This window comes from Mustela nivalis, assembly GCF_964662115.1.
Source record: "Mustela nivalis genome assembly, chromosome: 6".
NCBI classification, from domain to species: Eukaryota; Metazoa; Chordata; class Mammalia; order Carnivora; family Mustelidae; genus Mustela; species Mustela nivalis.
The window spans coordinates 19,364,732-19,377,649 of NC_139025.1; the positions used below are offsets into that span (position 1 = coordinate 19,364,732).

The 12,918-nt window shown below is 43.7% G+C and overlaps 1 protein-coding gene across 34 annotated transcripts in view; it reads left to right on the top strand.

The window, feature by feature from the left end:
* Window positions 1-12,918, top strand: part of NRXN3 (neurexin 3) — a 1,557,595-nt gene that overhangs the window by 733,993 nt on the left and 810,684 nt on the right. For all 34 annotated transcript variants that reach the window (XR_014313528.1, XR_014313529.1, XM_082737604.1 and 31 more), the window contains 3 exons: window positions 7,883-8,264; window positions 9,294-9,484; window positions 10,530-10,703. Coding sequence is in view for 32 of the 34 variants with exons in the window: in XM_082737604.1 (XP_082593730.1) it covers window positions 7,883-8,264; window positions 9,294-9,484; window positions 10,530-10,703 (747 nt within the window). In the remaining 2 variants the exon portion in view is untranslated. The remainder of the gene's footprint in view (window positions 1-7,882; window positions 8,265-9,293; window positions 9,485-10,529; window positions 10,704-12,918) is intronic.

Sequence of the window (12,918 nt, forward strand, 5' to 3'; positions counted from 1 at the left end):
CATGGAGTATCATGTAGAGCACTGGGGATGTCAGGAGATCTGGGCCCTAACGTGAATTCTCTGCCACATGTTTGAAAAGCTATTTACCATGTCTGATCCTTGCCAATTGAAGTTGGTGGCATAAAGTCTCTTTAGAGTCTTCTGTGAATAAGACAGTCAAGGTAGAGTCAGGATCTCTGGGATTTAATACAGTTATTGTAACTAAAACACTTTTTGCCATTGGGATAGATAATAAGGATAATAAACTTTTTTCCTCATTTCCTCATTTTTAAACTTGAAATTCTATTGCTGCTAAGGCCCTCTCCAGCTTAAAGTTTCTGCAGTTTGGGGGGTCCTATAATTTAATTTTATATTCATGAGCTTGAACTGCTATCCTTCTGGAGTCTGGAATTAACAGTGAGCCCTGTATAGCGTGCAGGTAGGAGAGAGAGAGGGTGCATGTGTGTGTGTGTGTGTGTGTGTGTGTGTGTGTGTGTATGTGCGCGCACGTGTGTGAGCAGAGATGAGAAGAGTCTATGGCTAGGAGAAGAGCAGGAGGCATATATCCAGTGCTCAGTAGGCATTAGATACTGGGGTAACTGTCTTACATGTATCAGCTTCTTAAATCTGTAATTCCGCATTGCCTTGCAAGATGAGTGTTCTTATTTTACTTAAGAGGGCATGGCCTGTAGAAGGAGCTGTGTAATTAAGCTCCGAATCCATGTCTGTGTGACGTCATCAAATCAGGCTAATCTCTGGGCTTCACAATCCATCCTAAGAAAACGGTTTGTTTAAAGATATGGGAAAATACAAAGGGATGCCTTAGGGTGAGGTGAGGAGTACATTTTAGTGAAGACTGCAGCACTCGCCCCTCTCTCCTCAAAAATGAAGTCAAACAGAGCCATCGTAAGTATCCAAAAGTCTCCTGTTGTATGTACATAGTAAAGGGTAAGGCTACTCTTCTTCTGCCTGTCTGAAAGGGTAACTTAGCTTTGCTTAATGAATGTAAGCAAAGAGAGGTAAAAATGGTTATATGGTTTAGAGCCCACAGCCATCCCCGAATTAATTATTCAAGACATCCCCGTGGGCTATTAAAGCAGACTGGGGAACCTGCACATGGTACTATCTCCTTGCTTGCTTCTAAGGGCTGAGCCCAGCAGCCTCACAGTTGTTGCCAGCATGTTTTGAATAGCAGCCACTAGATGGCGACCTCGCCCCAATCTCTCCACGCAGCGAATCCCTTTTATTTTCCCGGGAAATTGCATGCCCTCCAAACTGTAGTCGTAAACAACAGCAGAACCGAGGGTACAGTAATGTGCATTGCCTCCCATGGTCATTATTCTTTTATAGAAACTTTAGAATAAAGGTAATTATAAAGTGTGCTTTCTCTTACCGCTAATAATTAAAAAGCAGGACTACACCATGAAGGCCCCAGTCATTCGTAATTTGATATTCGAAATTAATGAAGCTCTTTCATTTTCAACCCTTATCCCCTGCTTTACTGCTGATGGAAAAGAGCAGCCATAAGGATAAAGAAATCTGGGAGAAGAAAAGCACTATTTTGCTTATGAGCTACAACCTTGGATTGCTTCTTACAGTGATAATGGGTTTGGGAATTTTAATTTTAGCTCACAGAAGTCATAAAATCAGGCAATGAAACTAAAATACCACACAGTCCTCAGGTTATTAAGTAGTGTCTTATTGGCTTATTTAGTAATCCCTTTCATGCTGTTTAAGGTCCCCTAGGGTGTCAAATTTTCAGCTAGTTTGTAGAAATGATGCAAAGAATAGGTCACACTCATAAGAAATCAATGGCAAGGAAAGAAATAGTCCTTGGCCTGGTGGTTTTCGTTTATTGTAATACAATGTATTCCTGGAAAGGTATTAAGGTTCAGTTGACAGTTGATAAAGATTGATGGATTGATTGATTGGGTTGGATTTCTATTATCACAAGTAAATTAAAAGAACCCTCGGGTTATGCTCCTCGGAACTGGGATCTGATGCTGCAGGACCCCCGCCACCTCACCCAGAGTGTACCAGCTTCTTGCTACGACAGAGATTCATCCTTCTTTGGACTTCACTGGTTCATGTTGACTTCCTTGTCTGTCCCTTACCTTACACAGCACCTACAAGCTGTAAAAAAGTCATTTTCCAAGGAAGATTTGTTCCTCTCATGAATAAAAAGACATGCTGAGGTGGAGTTTGCACATGTTAGGTTCAACAGAAGGCCGTGGTCTTCTTTATTGCAAGACTTTTAGGGAAGACTTAAAGACTGGAACATTCCCTATGCTGATACACGTTGCTCATCCTCGATAATCACATGTGAAGTGTTTGCCAAGTTTATTTGGCTCCAGAACTTTCATCATCATCGTTATTATTATTTTTATTATTATTAGAACATTTTCCAGCATATACTTTTGGAAGATTTTGGTGTTATGGAGAGGAGGGAATGGGAGTGGGGGAACTGGAGGATTGTGGGCAAAATATACATCCTTTGCTGAAACTTCATAAGCCTTCATTTTCTTAACTTCCTTCCCTGGGTCTGGAAGCCGTAGGAGGCCAGGTTGCCTCCTCTAAGTCTTTGCCGTTATTTCTTTGCTAAGCTTTTAGTGTCGACGAGGAACTTCATGTGTAGAAATGGCAATGATCCGAACTCTGACTCCAAAGCAAATGTCTCAGTTACGGCCTCCTTCCTCACGTGTGAGGGGCGCTTGCTATCATCAGGCCCCTCTGCCCAACACTACAGGACATCCAGAAGAGGCGAGAAGTGGTTTCTACTTAAAAAGAGATTGTGTTCTAGGAAAGGGTGACAAATAATCGAACTACTGGAAAATTAGTAATGCATTTCAGAGAAAGAAGAAAAAGAAGCGTGATGCATAATTAATAGCTAGTGATTTAAGCCCTAGGCACCGTTCTAAGTAGTTTTTCTGAATGGATACAGCTAATTCTGAAAATGTCATACCTATTTCATAGGTGGGAAACTGAGGCACAGCAAAGCTGCCTAACCCAGGTGGCACAGCCTCAGAGCCTAGATGCTCGTCCAGTGCATGCCTGGTAGGAAAGTGACAGCTTGAACTTGGACAGTTTTTCTATAGGTTTATGTTCTCCACAGACATTAGCCGTGTGAGGGCTGGTGTGCAAACTGCTGTTGACCATCAGGGAATTAAGAGGTGAATGTGAGGGTAGGAGTCAAGGCAACACGGCTGTTCCAGGGAAGGTGCTAGATGTATGATACGTGACTTAGATGGAGGGATATGAAGGTGCTTGGCTCCTGGGAAGGAGCTTGTGCCCATCACACCAACTTCAGCAGAAATGGCACCATTTAAATTCCACTCACAATCATGTAAGGCATAAGTCGAGCTTTTTCTCTGCTGTGTTGGGTACAAGCTAAGATGGAGGCTTGGGAATTGAGCTCACCTGGGTTCGGTTAGGGTCGACCACTTGGCACCTGTGTGAACTCTGATCGCATGGCTTCACCTCGCTGAGCTACATGCCCTCCTCTCTAAAGCAAGATGATGATACCTATTGATTGTGATAAGGACGTTTGGTGGTTAGGAAGTGCCTAGTACAGTGCCTGGCACATGAACAATATTCAGTAGTCTTGCTTTTCTTTTTTTTTTTTAAATCATCTTTCTCCCAAACTACTACTCTTCCCTCTGAAATTCGAAAGCAGCTCTTGTGAAGTATGTATGTATTTGCCCCTTGAGCGGAAGGGAGTTTTAGTCTATAGACAGCATAGGGGGGAGAGGAGGAAAGATTCCCAGTTACTGATATGGATTAGATGATACACAGATATATATCTATATATCTAAATATCTATATGTTTATTTGCTTGGTTTGGCGCAAGGTTCAGACTTCAGGCGATTTCTTTTTTTTTTTTTTTAAAGATTTTATTTATTTGACAGACAGAAATCACAAGTAGACAGAGAGGCAGGCAGAGAGAGAGGAGGAAGCAGGCTCCCTGCTGAGCAGAGAGCCCGATGTGGGACTCGATCCCAGGACGCTGGGATCATGACCTGAGCCGAAGGCAGCGGCTTAACCCACTGAGCCACCCAGGCGCCCTTCAGGCGATTTCTTTAATGCTTTCTCCAGGTGCAATAGTATGCCTTTTTGGGGAAGCATACTATGTGGCTCCGTCCACAGCTAAGTGAGTTCCTTTAGTACCTGGAGAAGCGGTCCCTTTTCTAATTTGGCCCCATGTTGCCCACCCCTCCCCCACCACCCCTGCAACTTCTAGTTGAGGCTCTGGGACTCATCCTAAAACCTTAAATCAGTCCGTGTCCGTGGGCTGTGCTCTGAAATTCCATGGTTAGTTTCCTTCCTCTGACTCTTCTTCAGTCTCCTCTCTGTGTCAACACTGTACATGATTATGTTGCTTTATTTATTTATTTATTTATTAATGATTTTATTTATTTGTTTATCTTTTTTTGACACAGAGGTCACAAGTAGACAGAGAGGCAGGCAGAGAGAGAGGGGAACCAGGCTCCCCCCTGGGCAGAGAGCCCAATGCGGGGCTCGATCCCAGGACCCTGAGATCCGAAGACAGAGGCTTTAACCCACTGAGCCACCCAGGCACCCCAATTTTGTTGCTTTATGAAATCCATTTTCTAGTGAGCAGAATTTCCTTACCTCTCAACTGTAGAGTCCAATTTATCTATAATTTTTCTAAAAACTCCCAGTTGACTTTAAAATTGTCTTTTCCGGTTTCTTTTGGAATCCCAGTTTTTTTTTTTTTTTAAGATTTTATTTATTATTTATTTGACAGACAGATTTCACAAGTAGGCAGAGAGGCAGGCAGAGAGAGAGGGAGAAGCAGGCTCCCTGCTGAGCAGAGTCCAATGTGGGGCTCGATCCCAGGACCCTGAGATCCGAAGACAGAGGCTTTAACCCACTGAGCCACCCAGGCACCCCAATTTTGTTGCTTTATGAAATCCATTTTCTAGTGAGCAGAATTTCCTTACCTCTCAACTGTAGAGTCCAATTTATCTATAATTTTTTTAAAACTCCCAGTTGACTTTAAAATTGTCTTTTCCGGTTTCTTTTGGAATCCCAGTTTTTTATTTTTTTTAAGATTTTATTTATTATTTATTTGACAGACAGATTTCACAAGTAGGCAGAGAGGCAGGCAGAGAGAGAGGGAGAAGCAGGCTCCCTGCTGAGCAGAGTCCAATGTGGGGCTCGATCCCAGGACCCTGGGATCATGATCGAAAGCAGAGGCTTTAACCTGGTGAGCCACCCAGGCACCCCTGGAATCCCAGTTTTCAACCGAGGATCACCCCTTTATCACTTCTTACTTCTCATTGCTGGTTGCCTCTTCCTCCTACCCCTCCCCCTCCTTCTTTTTTAAAATAAGAATCAGCGTGGCTCCCAGCATCGTCATGGTTTCGTTCCTGGGTCCCCAAGGAGATCGGCTCTCATTTTCCGTCCCCATCATTCTCCAGCCTTGGTCTCAGCCCTGTGTGAGCAGCTGTAGGCTAATCGACGTGAATATTTGTTTAAGTCTCTTCCCTGTTCTAGGGCACGTGAGTTTAGGTTATACTGGTTTTCATTTTCATGACTAGTCTGATTTTCAACACTAAGTAATTTTATACAGCGGTTCTCCTATTCCGTTGTTAGCAGATTTATGTTACATTTTTTAATTTTTGTTCTATTACAATTTTATCTTTAATTTAACCAACACCATTATGTTGTTTTTGCTTACGTTAAGCAAATGATTTGTCACTAGTTGTCAAAACACCACATAGAAGCTCATAAAACGTAAATCTGATTTTTGTGCTTATAAACAGTTCCCTGCATCAGGTCTCAGAGAAATCACATTAATACTGAACATCTGAAGGTGAGATCTGGTTGGTTCTCCCAGGGACTGAAGTTTCAGGGACCTGAGAAAATACAATCCCTTCCTCTCTCTCTCTTTTTTTCCTGCTACCTTAATTCTACACCGATACCAATAGAGGAAAAACAAAACAGAACAAATACAAGGCTGGCAAAAGTCAAGTATTGTCTTTGCTAGTGGAAACACTGGTATGGAAAACTGTGGTTAACATCTACTGAATTTCAGAGTGGAAATTGCCCACCTGAACCCTCGCTCACTCAGGGCTCAGGTCCTAATACAGGACTTGCTCCACTGAAGCAAGACTTGCTCCTCGAACACCCATGCTGTGGGTTGCGGTGGGGGTACCCTGGGGGTTTCTTGAAGACAGCTCGCTCCCCTAGAGAGAAACAGGAAGTGCCAGGGGCTGAGCTGTGGAAATTCAGTTTCTCGGTAGAATTTCTTTAATCTTCCAGATTATGTCACTCCTTTACCTCTGGAAAGCTGTCACAGAGGGAATAGAGATGCTAGGAGAGCCTTGCTAGTGGAGTTTTGTCAGTGTGGATGGAAACAACAGGACAGGGCAGGAGGAGGGATTCTCCCTGTCCTTCCTTTAGCACTGGGGTATCCTCAGGACATGGTTGGTTAAATTGCAATGATTTGTCCATATAAATATTAGGGGAGCCACCTTCTACTCTGACCATACTAATGCTGGTTTCCTTGACTTTGTTATTGAAATTTCCATTCTCTCTTGTATTTATTTCAAGCCCCCTTCATGACCCCCTGCCCTGGTCATTCACTTCTTCTAGGTAAGCCAGGTCCTGGAAGGTCTACTGGTTCATTTGCAGCCGCTGGAGATCCTTTAGTTGCAAATGCCAAACACCCATCTTAAGTGCTTGAAGCACAGAAGGGAATGTATTGCCATCTAGTTTTTAAAAGCCTGGCTTTGGCTGCTGAATCCGACCTTCAAATGGTACCATTCTGGAGAAACAGTTTCCCTCCGTTTTGTGGTTGGCTTCTGGGTTGGCTTTCTCCTCGGGCAATCTCTGTGGTTATCACATGGTTTCCAGCAGCTCTGAGCTCTCTTCTTACCCCTTCAACAAGCCTTGTTTACGAAGAATGCCTCTCTCAAAGGTGTTCTAGCAAAAGCCCTGGAGCTGAACATTACTAGACTTAACTGAGTGACTACTAAATACTGTAGCTTATGTTCCTGCTGATTCCTTGGTTCTAAGGGTGGTCCCTAGAACAGTTCCATAAGCATCACCTTGGAATATAATAGAAATGCATGTTCTCAGGTCACGCCCCAGACTTTTAGATAATAAATTCTGAGGGCAGGGCACAGGAAACGGTGTATTAAGCAGCCATCTGTGTGATTCAGGGGTGTGCTAAAGTTTGCAGACAACCTTGTTAGTCCATAGACCATACTCTGTGGCTAAGGGGATAAATTAATGTTGGATGGTCCAGGCTGGGTAGGCTGATGACTTCAAGAGCTGGGCTAGGATCAGCTTTGGCCAACCCAGATGGTTTTAAGGTAAAGTAGCGAGGGTAGCTTCCCAAGAGAAAATTAAGGGTGTTACCAGAAAAACCAACAGTTGTTGGTCAGAAATAAATGAACCCATGTTCTACCATAGAGTCTTTTCACAAGTACTAGATGGTGAATTACTACTAGTAATGGTGATTCACTAGATGGTGAATCATGAAGTATTTGGTAGTAAATGCTCCATGCTTGTTTGTTGTATCTTTACAAGGTTTGGGGCAATTAAGACTTTTTTCCCTATAGTATGCATTCGTACCCAGTTGTTTCCTGAATGTAGAAAACGAATCGTTCTATCTTTCAATCTGAGTTATCCATGATCTCAGATTCTCTTTTATTTGCTGGGACATTCTGAGCAGCTGCATGGAGAGCCCGGACCACAGTGCACAGAACTTGGCCTGGCCAGGAGTCTACTCTGTCTGAGGTTTCCTCAGCTCTGTAGTATGTAGAGCATTTTGTTTCCTGGAACTAAATGTTTTGTGTGGAAACCTAAAAGACACTGTAAGTCTGCTGTGACAAAACATGATAACATGTGTGTATCTCCTCTGTGACGTTCATAGGTACGATGGTGGGGGACCATACCCGCTTGGAATTCCACAATATCGAGACCGGAATCATGACGGAGAAACGTTACATCTCCGTCGTCCCGTCCAGTTTCATTGGCCACTTACAGAGCCTCATGTTCAATGGCCTGCTCTACATTGACCTGTGCAAAAATGGTGACATCGATTACTGCGAACTGAAGGCTCGTTTTGGGCTGAGGAACATTATCGCTGACCCCGTCACCTTCAAGACCAAGAGCAGCTACCTGAGCCTGGCCACGCTCCAGGCCTATACCTCCATGCACCTGTTCTTCCAGTTCAAGACCACCTCAGCCGACGGCTTCATTCTTTTCAACAGCGGTGACGGCAATGACTTCATTGCAGTTGAGCTGGTCAAGGGGTAAGTGGAAGAGATCACACTGTTTATACTGGGCATATACTCAGCTCAAGCTTGAAAGTTTGACCTAACATGTGGACATGAAAAAAAAGTGTCCATTCTGCTCCTCACCCTCTCTTTCCAAGACCTGGTCTCCTCCTAGTTGGTGAAACACACCTATGTAATGGTTACGGCTAGAAGGAGGAGAAATTCATTAGTTTATTTAAAGATCTTCCACTTAGCTCAATCCTATCAGACTTTTTACTATGAAATATAGTCCTTTAAACCTATAGGAAAGAAGATCAGTTTTGCAAAAATGACTTTTTTTTTTTTTTCCCCAAAAAGAGGATATAGTGCCCCCTGGGCAGTGCTTTCTGCAACCACCAGATCTATAGGAAGGAATAAAATACAGATATTTTCAGCACTGCTGTTAGCCCATATATGTGCAATTTTTCTAAAAGATTTTATTTATTTATTTAACAGACAGAGATCACAAGCAGGCAGAGAGGCAGGCAGAGACAGAGATAGGGGGAAGCAGGCAGAGAGCCTGATGTGGGGCTCGATCCCAGTGGCACCCTGGGATCATGAGCCGAGCCGAAGGCAGAGGCTTTAACCCACTGAGCCACCCAGGTGCCCCTATATGCGCAGTTTGAAACGCTGTTCTAAATGTTGTTCTTTCTGCAAGATATTTTACTACCACGTGTTGGAAAATAATAAAAACAAAAACTAGAACAAGCCCCCCAAAACCAGATCCACAATCGACAAATTTTAAATGCTGCCCCCTAGTGGTTGAGGATGTACCACCTTTACTACTCTGAGGCTCTGGATTTTTAGATCCTGGGAAAGAAGTGAACCTTGTGAGTGTGGAATTAAAGTGAAGTCTGACAGACCAGGCTATGACTTTTCTTGAAATCCTAGATCAAGCCATAATTATTCCTGCATGATGCCAGCTTGGTGTAGGGGACGCGAAGCCCTCAGGCTCCGTTATCTGCACGTTGCTGTTCACCCACTTGATGGGATCTCCACTCACGGGGTGGTGGTTGTTACTCACAGGTACATACACTACGTGTTTGACCTTGGGAATGGTCCCAACGTGATCAAAGGCAACAGCGACCGCCCCCTGAATGACAACCAGTGGCACAATGTCGTCATCACCCGGGACAACAGTAACACCCACAGCTTGAAAGTGGACACCAAGGTGGTCACTCAGGTTATCAACGGGGCCAAAAATCTGGATTTGAAAGGTAAACCTTGTAAAGTAGTTTATCCTTTGTAGAGCATTTCTTTCTGGTTTTTGTTTTGTTTTGTTTTGTTTTTTAAGATTTATTCATTTATTTGAGAGAGAGCGAGAACTTGCATGTGTAGGGGGGATGGCGCAGAGGGAGAGCATCCTAAGCAGATTCCCTGCAGAGTGCGGAGCCCAACACCACGTTCCAATTCATGGATCCTGAGATCGTGACTCTGAGATCATGAACCTCAGATCACAGACCGAGCTGAAACCAAGGGTCAGACGTTTAACCGACTGAGCCACCCCGGCCCCTGTAGAGCATGTCTTATAACCGAAGGGCTGTTCGCAGAGACAAAACTGCAGGTTAAGGGCGCCAGGCATATTTGAGACCTCATGCACATCCTATTTTAACCACATTGAATGATACCAAAGTGCACTTTTACTTAAGTCACTCCCCGAGGGATGGTTCATTTTCTCTGTAAATCTTGGGCACGCAGGGGCTGAGTGTGAGGTGACGGACATCAGCATGCAGGGACGTCCTAATACAGAGGAGGTGGTACAGTTTTGAAATCTCAGCTGAATCACTCACTGCCTGGATGGCTTTGGTAAAATTTCTTAGCCTTGTTCAGCTTCTCTATACGTTTTTGCAAAATGAGGACAATAATTGTTACTACCTTTACGGGCTGTTAGCAGTTTTGATGGGATAATGTCTGTAAAGTCCTCCACATAGTATTGGTAACAAGCCCATAAAAAGCACTCGGTAAATGGTTGTTTTGTCGGAAATCTTGTTAATCTTTACTTCATCATAAAATGGGAGCAGTATCTACCTCATGGACTGAATACGGCAATGAAAATTTGTGAGATGGCACGTAGAAAATGAATGCCATAAGCAATGTGAGTTTCTTCTTTCTACACGGTAGGGACTCCGGTAATTACTTGTTTATGCCATTCTCCTCCCTCTCCCCCAGCTCTGTCACCACTGCCTATGAAATCGTCTACTAGCTGAGTCTGGTTTCCCTACCCTTTATTCATCGGCTCTCACTACTCGCTTTCTTGTCCAGGTGACCTCTACATGGCAGGTCTGGCCCAAGGCATGTACAGCAACCTTCCCAAGCTGGTGGCTTCCCGGGATGGCTTCCAGGGCTGTCTGGCATCTGTGGATTTGAACGGGCGTCTGCCAGACCTCATCAACGATGCCCTCCATCGGAGTGGACAGATCGAGCGTGGCTGCGAAGGTACAGCCTTTTTACTTGTTAAGCCACAGCCTGGATGCAAGCACCAAGCCTCTTTGCTCCCTCTGCCAGTGCCTCCTTTCTGTTTCCCAGTCCTCTCTCCTTCCCATTTGCCATCTGACATTGCATCATCATTGGTGTCCTCCTGTCCCTGGTTCAGTATGTCAAGACATGGGCCACAGACTCTGGGAATGTATGTTGGCAGATGTCTTCCCGGTATCACATACTTGCCAGTAGAGGACCTTCCCTGGCATTGACATCAGACTCTTCCTGACTTGTACCTTTGCTTCCAGCATGGCTGAAAGGGCAATTGTATTTTTATACATCGGGAGGTATACCAGAGCCTTTTATGTGGGTGTCACCATGAATGAACTAATATAAGAACTACTGCATCATTTAATGCAAACACAGCAGGTCATAGGAAAATGACGTCCGAATGCCATGATGAGGGAAGGGAGTTGACATTTATTGAGTACTTACTAGATGTCAGGCGTTCTTAGGCATTTCATCAGTGTGATGTCATGAAAAAGCATGGGTGTTGGTGTTAGAAAGACTTGGATTTAGATCCAGGTAGTAACTCTTGTTCACTGTGTGACATTTGGAAAGTCACTTAACCCCTCTGAGCTCTATCCTCCTCAACTGCAAAGTGGGGCAATAAAACTTGCCTTGGGAGGTAAGCTGTGTAAATCAGAGCTGTATGTAAAATGCCTGGTAGGAACATGGTGGGTGCTCAATAAACAGTAAGATTATCCTTTACAAATGTGATCTTATGGGAGACATCTAATAACATCGCATGCCCATAGGTGTCACACAACATCAGTTTGTTGCGTAGATGATCTTCTGTGTCTTAAGTTACAATCTGAGTTTTACAGGTGTTCTGGAGTCCAGGTTTTACAACAAAACCATCTAGTTTAACCAGCAGAGGGCAGCAGTGAGCAGTTTTCAGGCTTTCCCCTGGGGCCTGGGTAGTTGGTCAAGCAGGTGACCCTTCCCCAGCTTGTAAGTCAAAGGTGTCTGACCAGTCAGCAGAATCTATGCATTCCTTTGTCTGGTTGAGCCTCATAGTCCTTTGTGCAATTTACCCATTTTGGTTTTTTTCTATCCCATTGATTTATTGCACCGGACGCTTTCACTCATCTCCTAAGTATTTAACTTCACGTTTTGCCCCTGTTCTTGACCAGCTTTGACCTGGGTTCGCTTGCACATTTTTATAAAGGCTTCCTGGCAGCTTCACAAGCTGGTGTGCAGGGTGGAAGTCATTTCCCTTTGCCTAAGAGTCAGCTTCCCTCATGGACTAGAAGTAAGACTGATTGTTCCCGTAAGCCACTCCAGTTTGCCTTTAACCGGGAGTCTGTCTTCAATCCAGTGGGCCAGATATGGTCTGTGTACCTGGGAGGACTGGAGGCTGCAAATCAGCGTGCACTTAAAGGAGCCACTTTGCTTTCTCTTCCTGGAAATGCACTCTGTTGTTCAAATCAAGAATTTTTGTCTCCTTGGCTTGCTCTAACCTCTTTCAGGCATTAAGGGTAGTGCTGAAATAAATGTAACATGGGAGGTTTAAATCAAATATCTCCGTTTCAAAGATTGTGGAATGACAGAAATTCCAGTTATCCTGCAGTAATTAATCAGATTGAGTTAAAACACAAAAGCATGCATTAAAAAGCACAAAGTACTCTTCAGATGGGAAATATTCTTATCACGTCATCCATTATCCATATTTCCAAATTAATAGGAATCATCCATTTAACTCTATAGCCATGTTGCTTGATAGAAATCTAATGTGAGTCACGTATGTAATTTTAAATCTCCTAGTATACTAGCTACATGTAACAAAGACAGAAAGGAACATGTAATTAATTTTGTATTAAGGAACATGTAGTTCATTTTGATTTTACATTTCAGTAAACCAGATATATCCAAAATATTATCATTTCAGCATGCAATGATATAAAACTATCAACAAAACATTTCACATTCTTTTTTTTTCACACTAAGCCTTCAGAACCAAGTGTGTGTTTTATACTCGTAGCACACCTCAATTCAGACTGTATGCCTTTCCTGGGCTCAGGAGCTGCACGGGTCTGTGGCCTGCTGCATCAGAAGCAGAGTTCTACAGAGAATTAAAAGTTAGGCTGTAAGGAGCTAGAACTGTTGGAGGTAGAACTTCAGAAGAGTGGATTATGGAGTCTACTTAAGAGAACTTGAAGAGAAGCAGTGA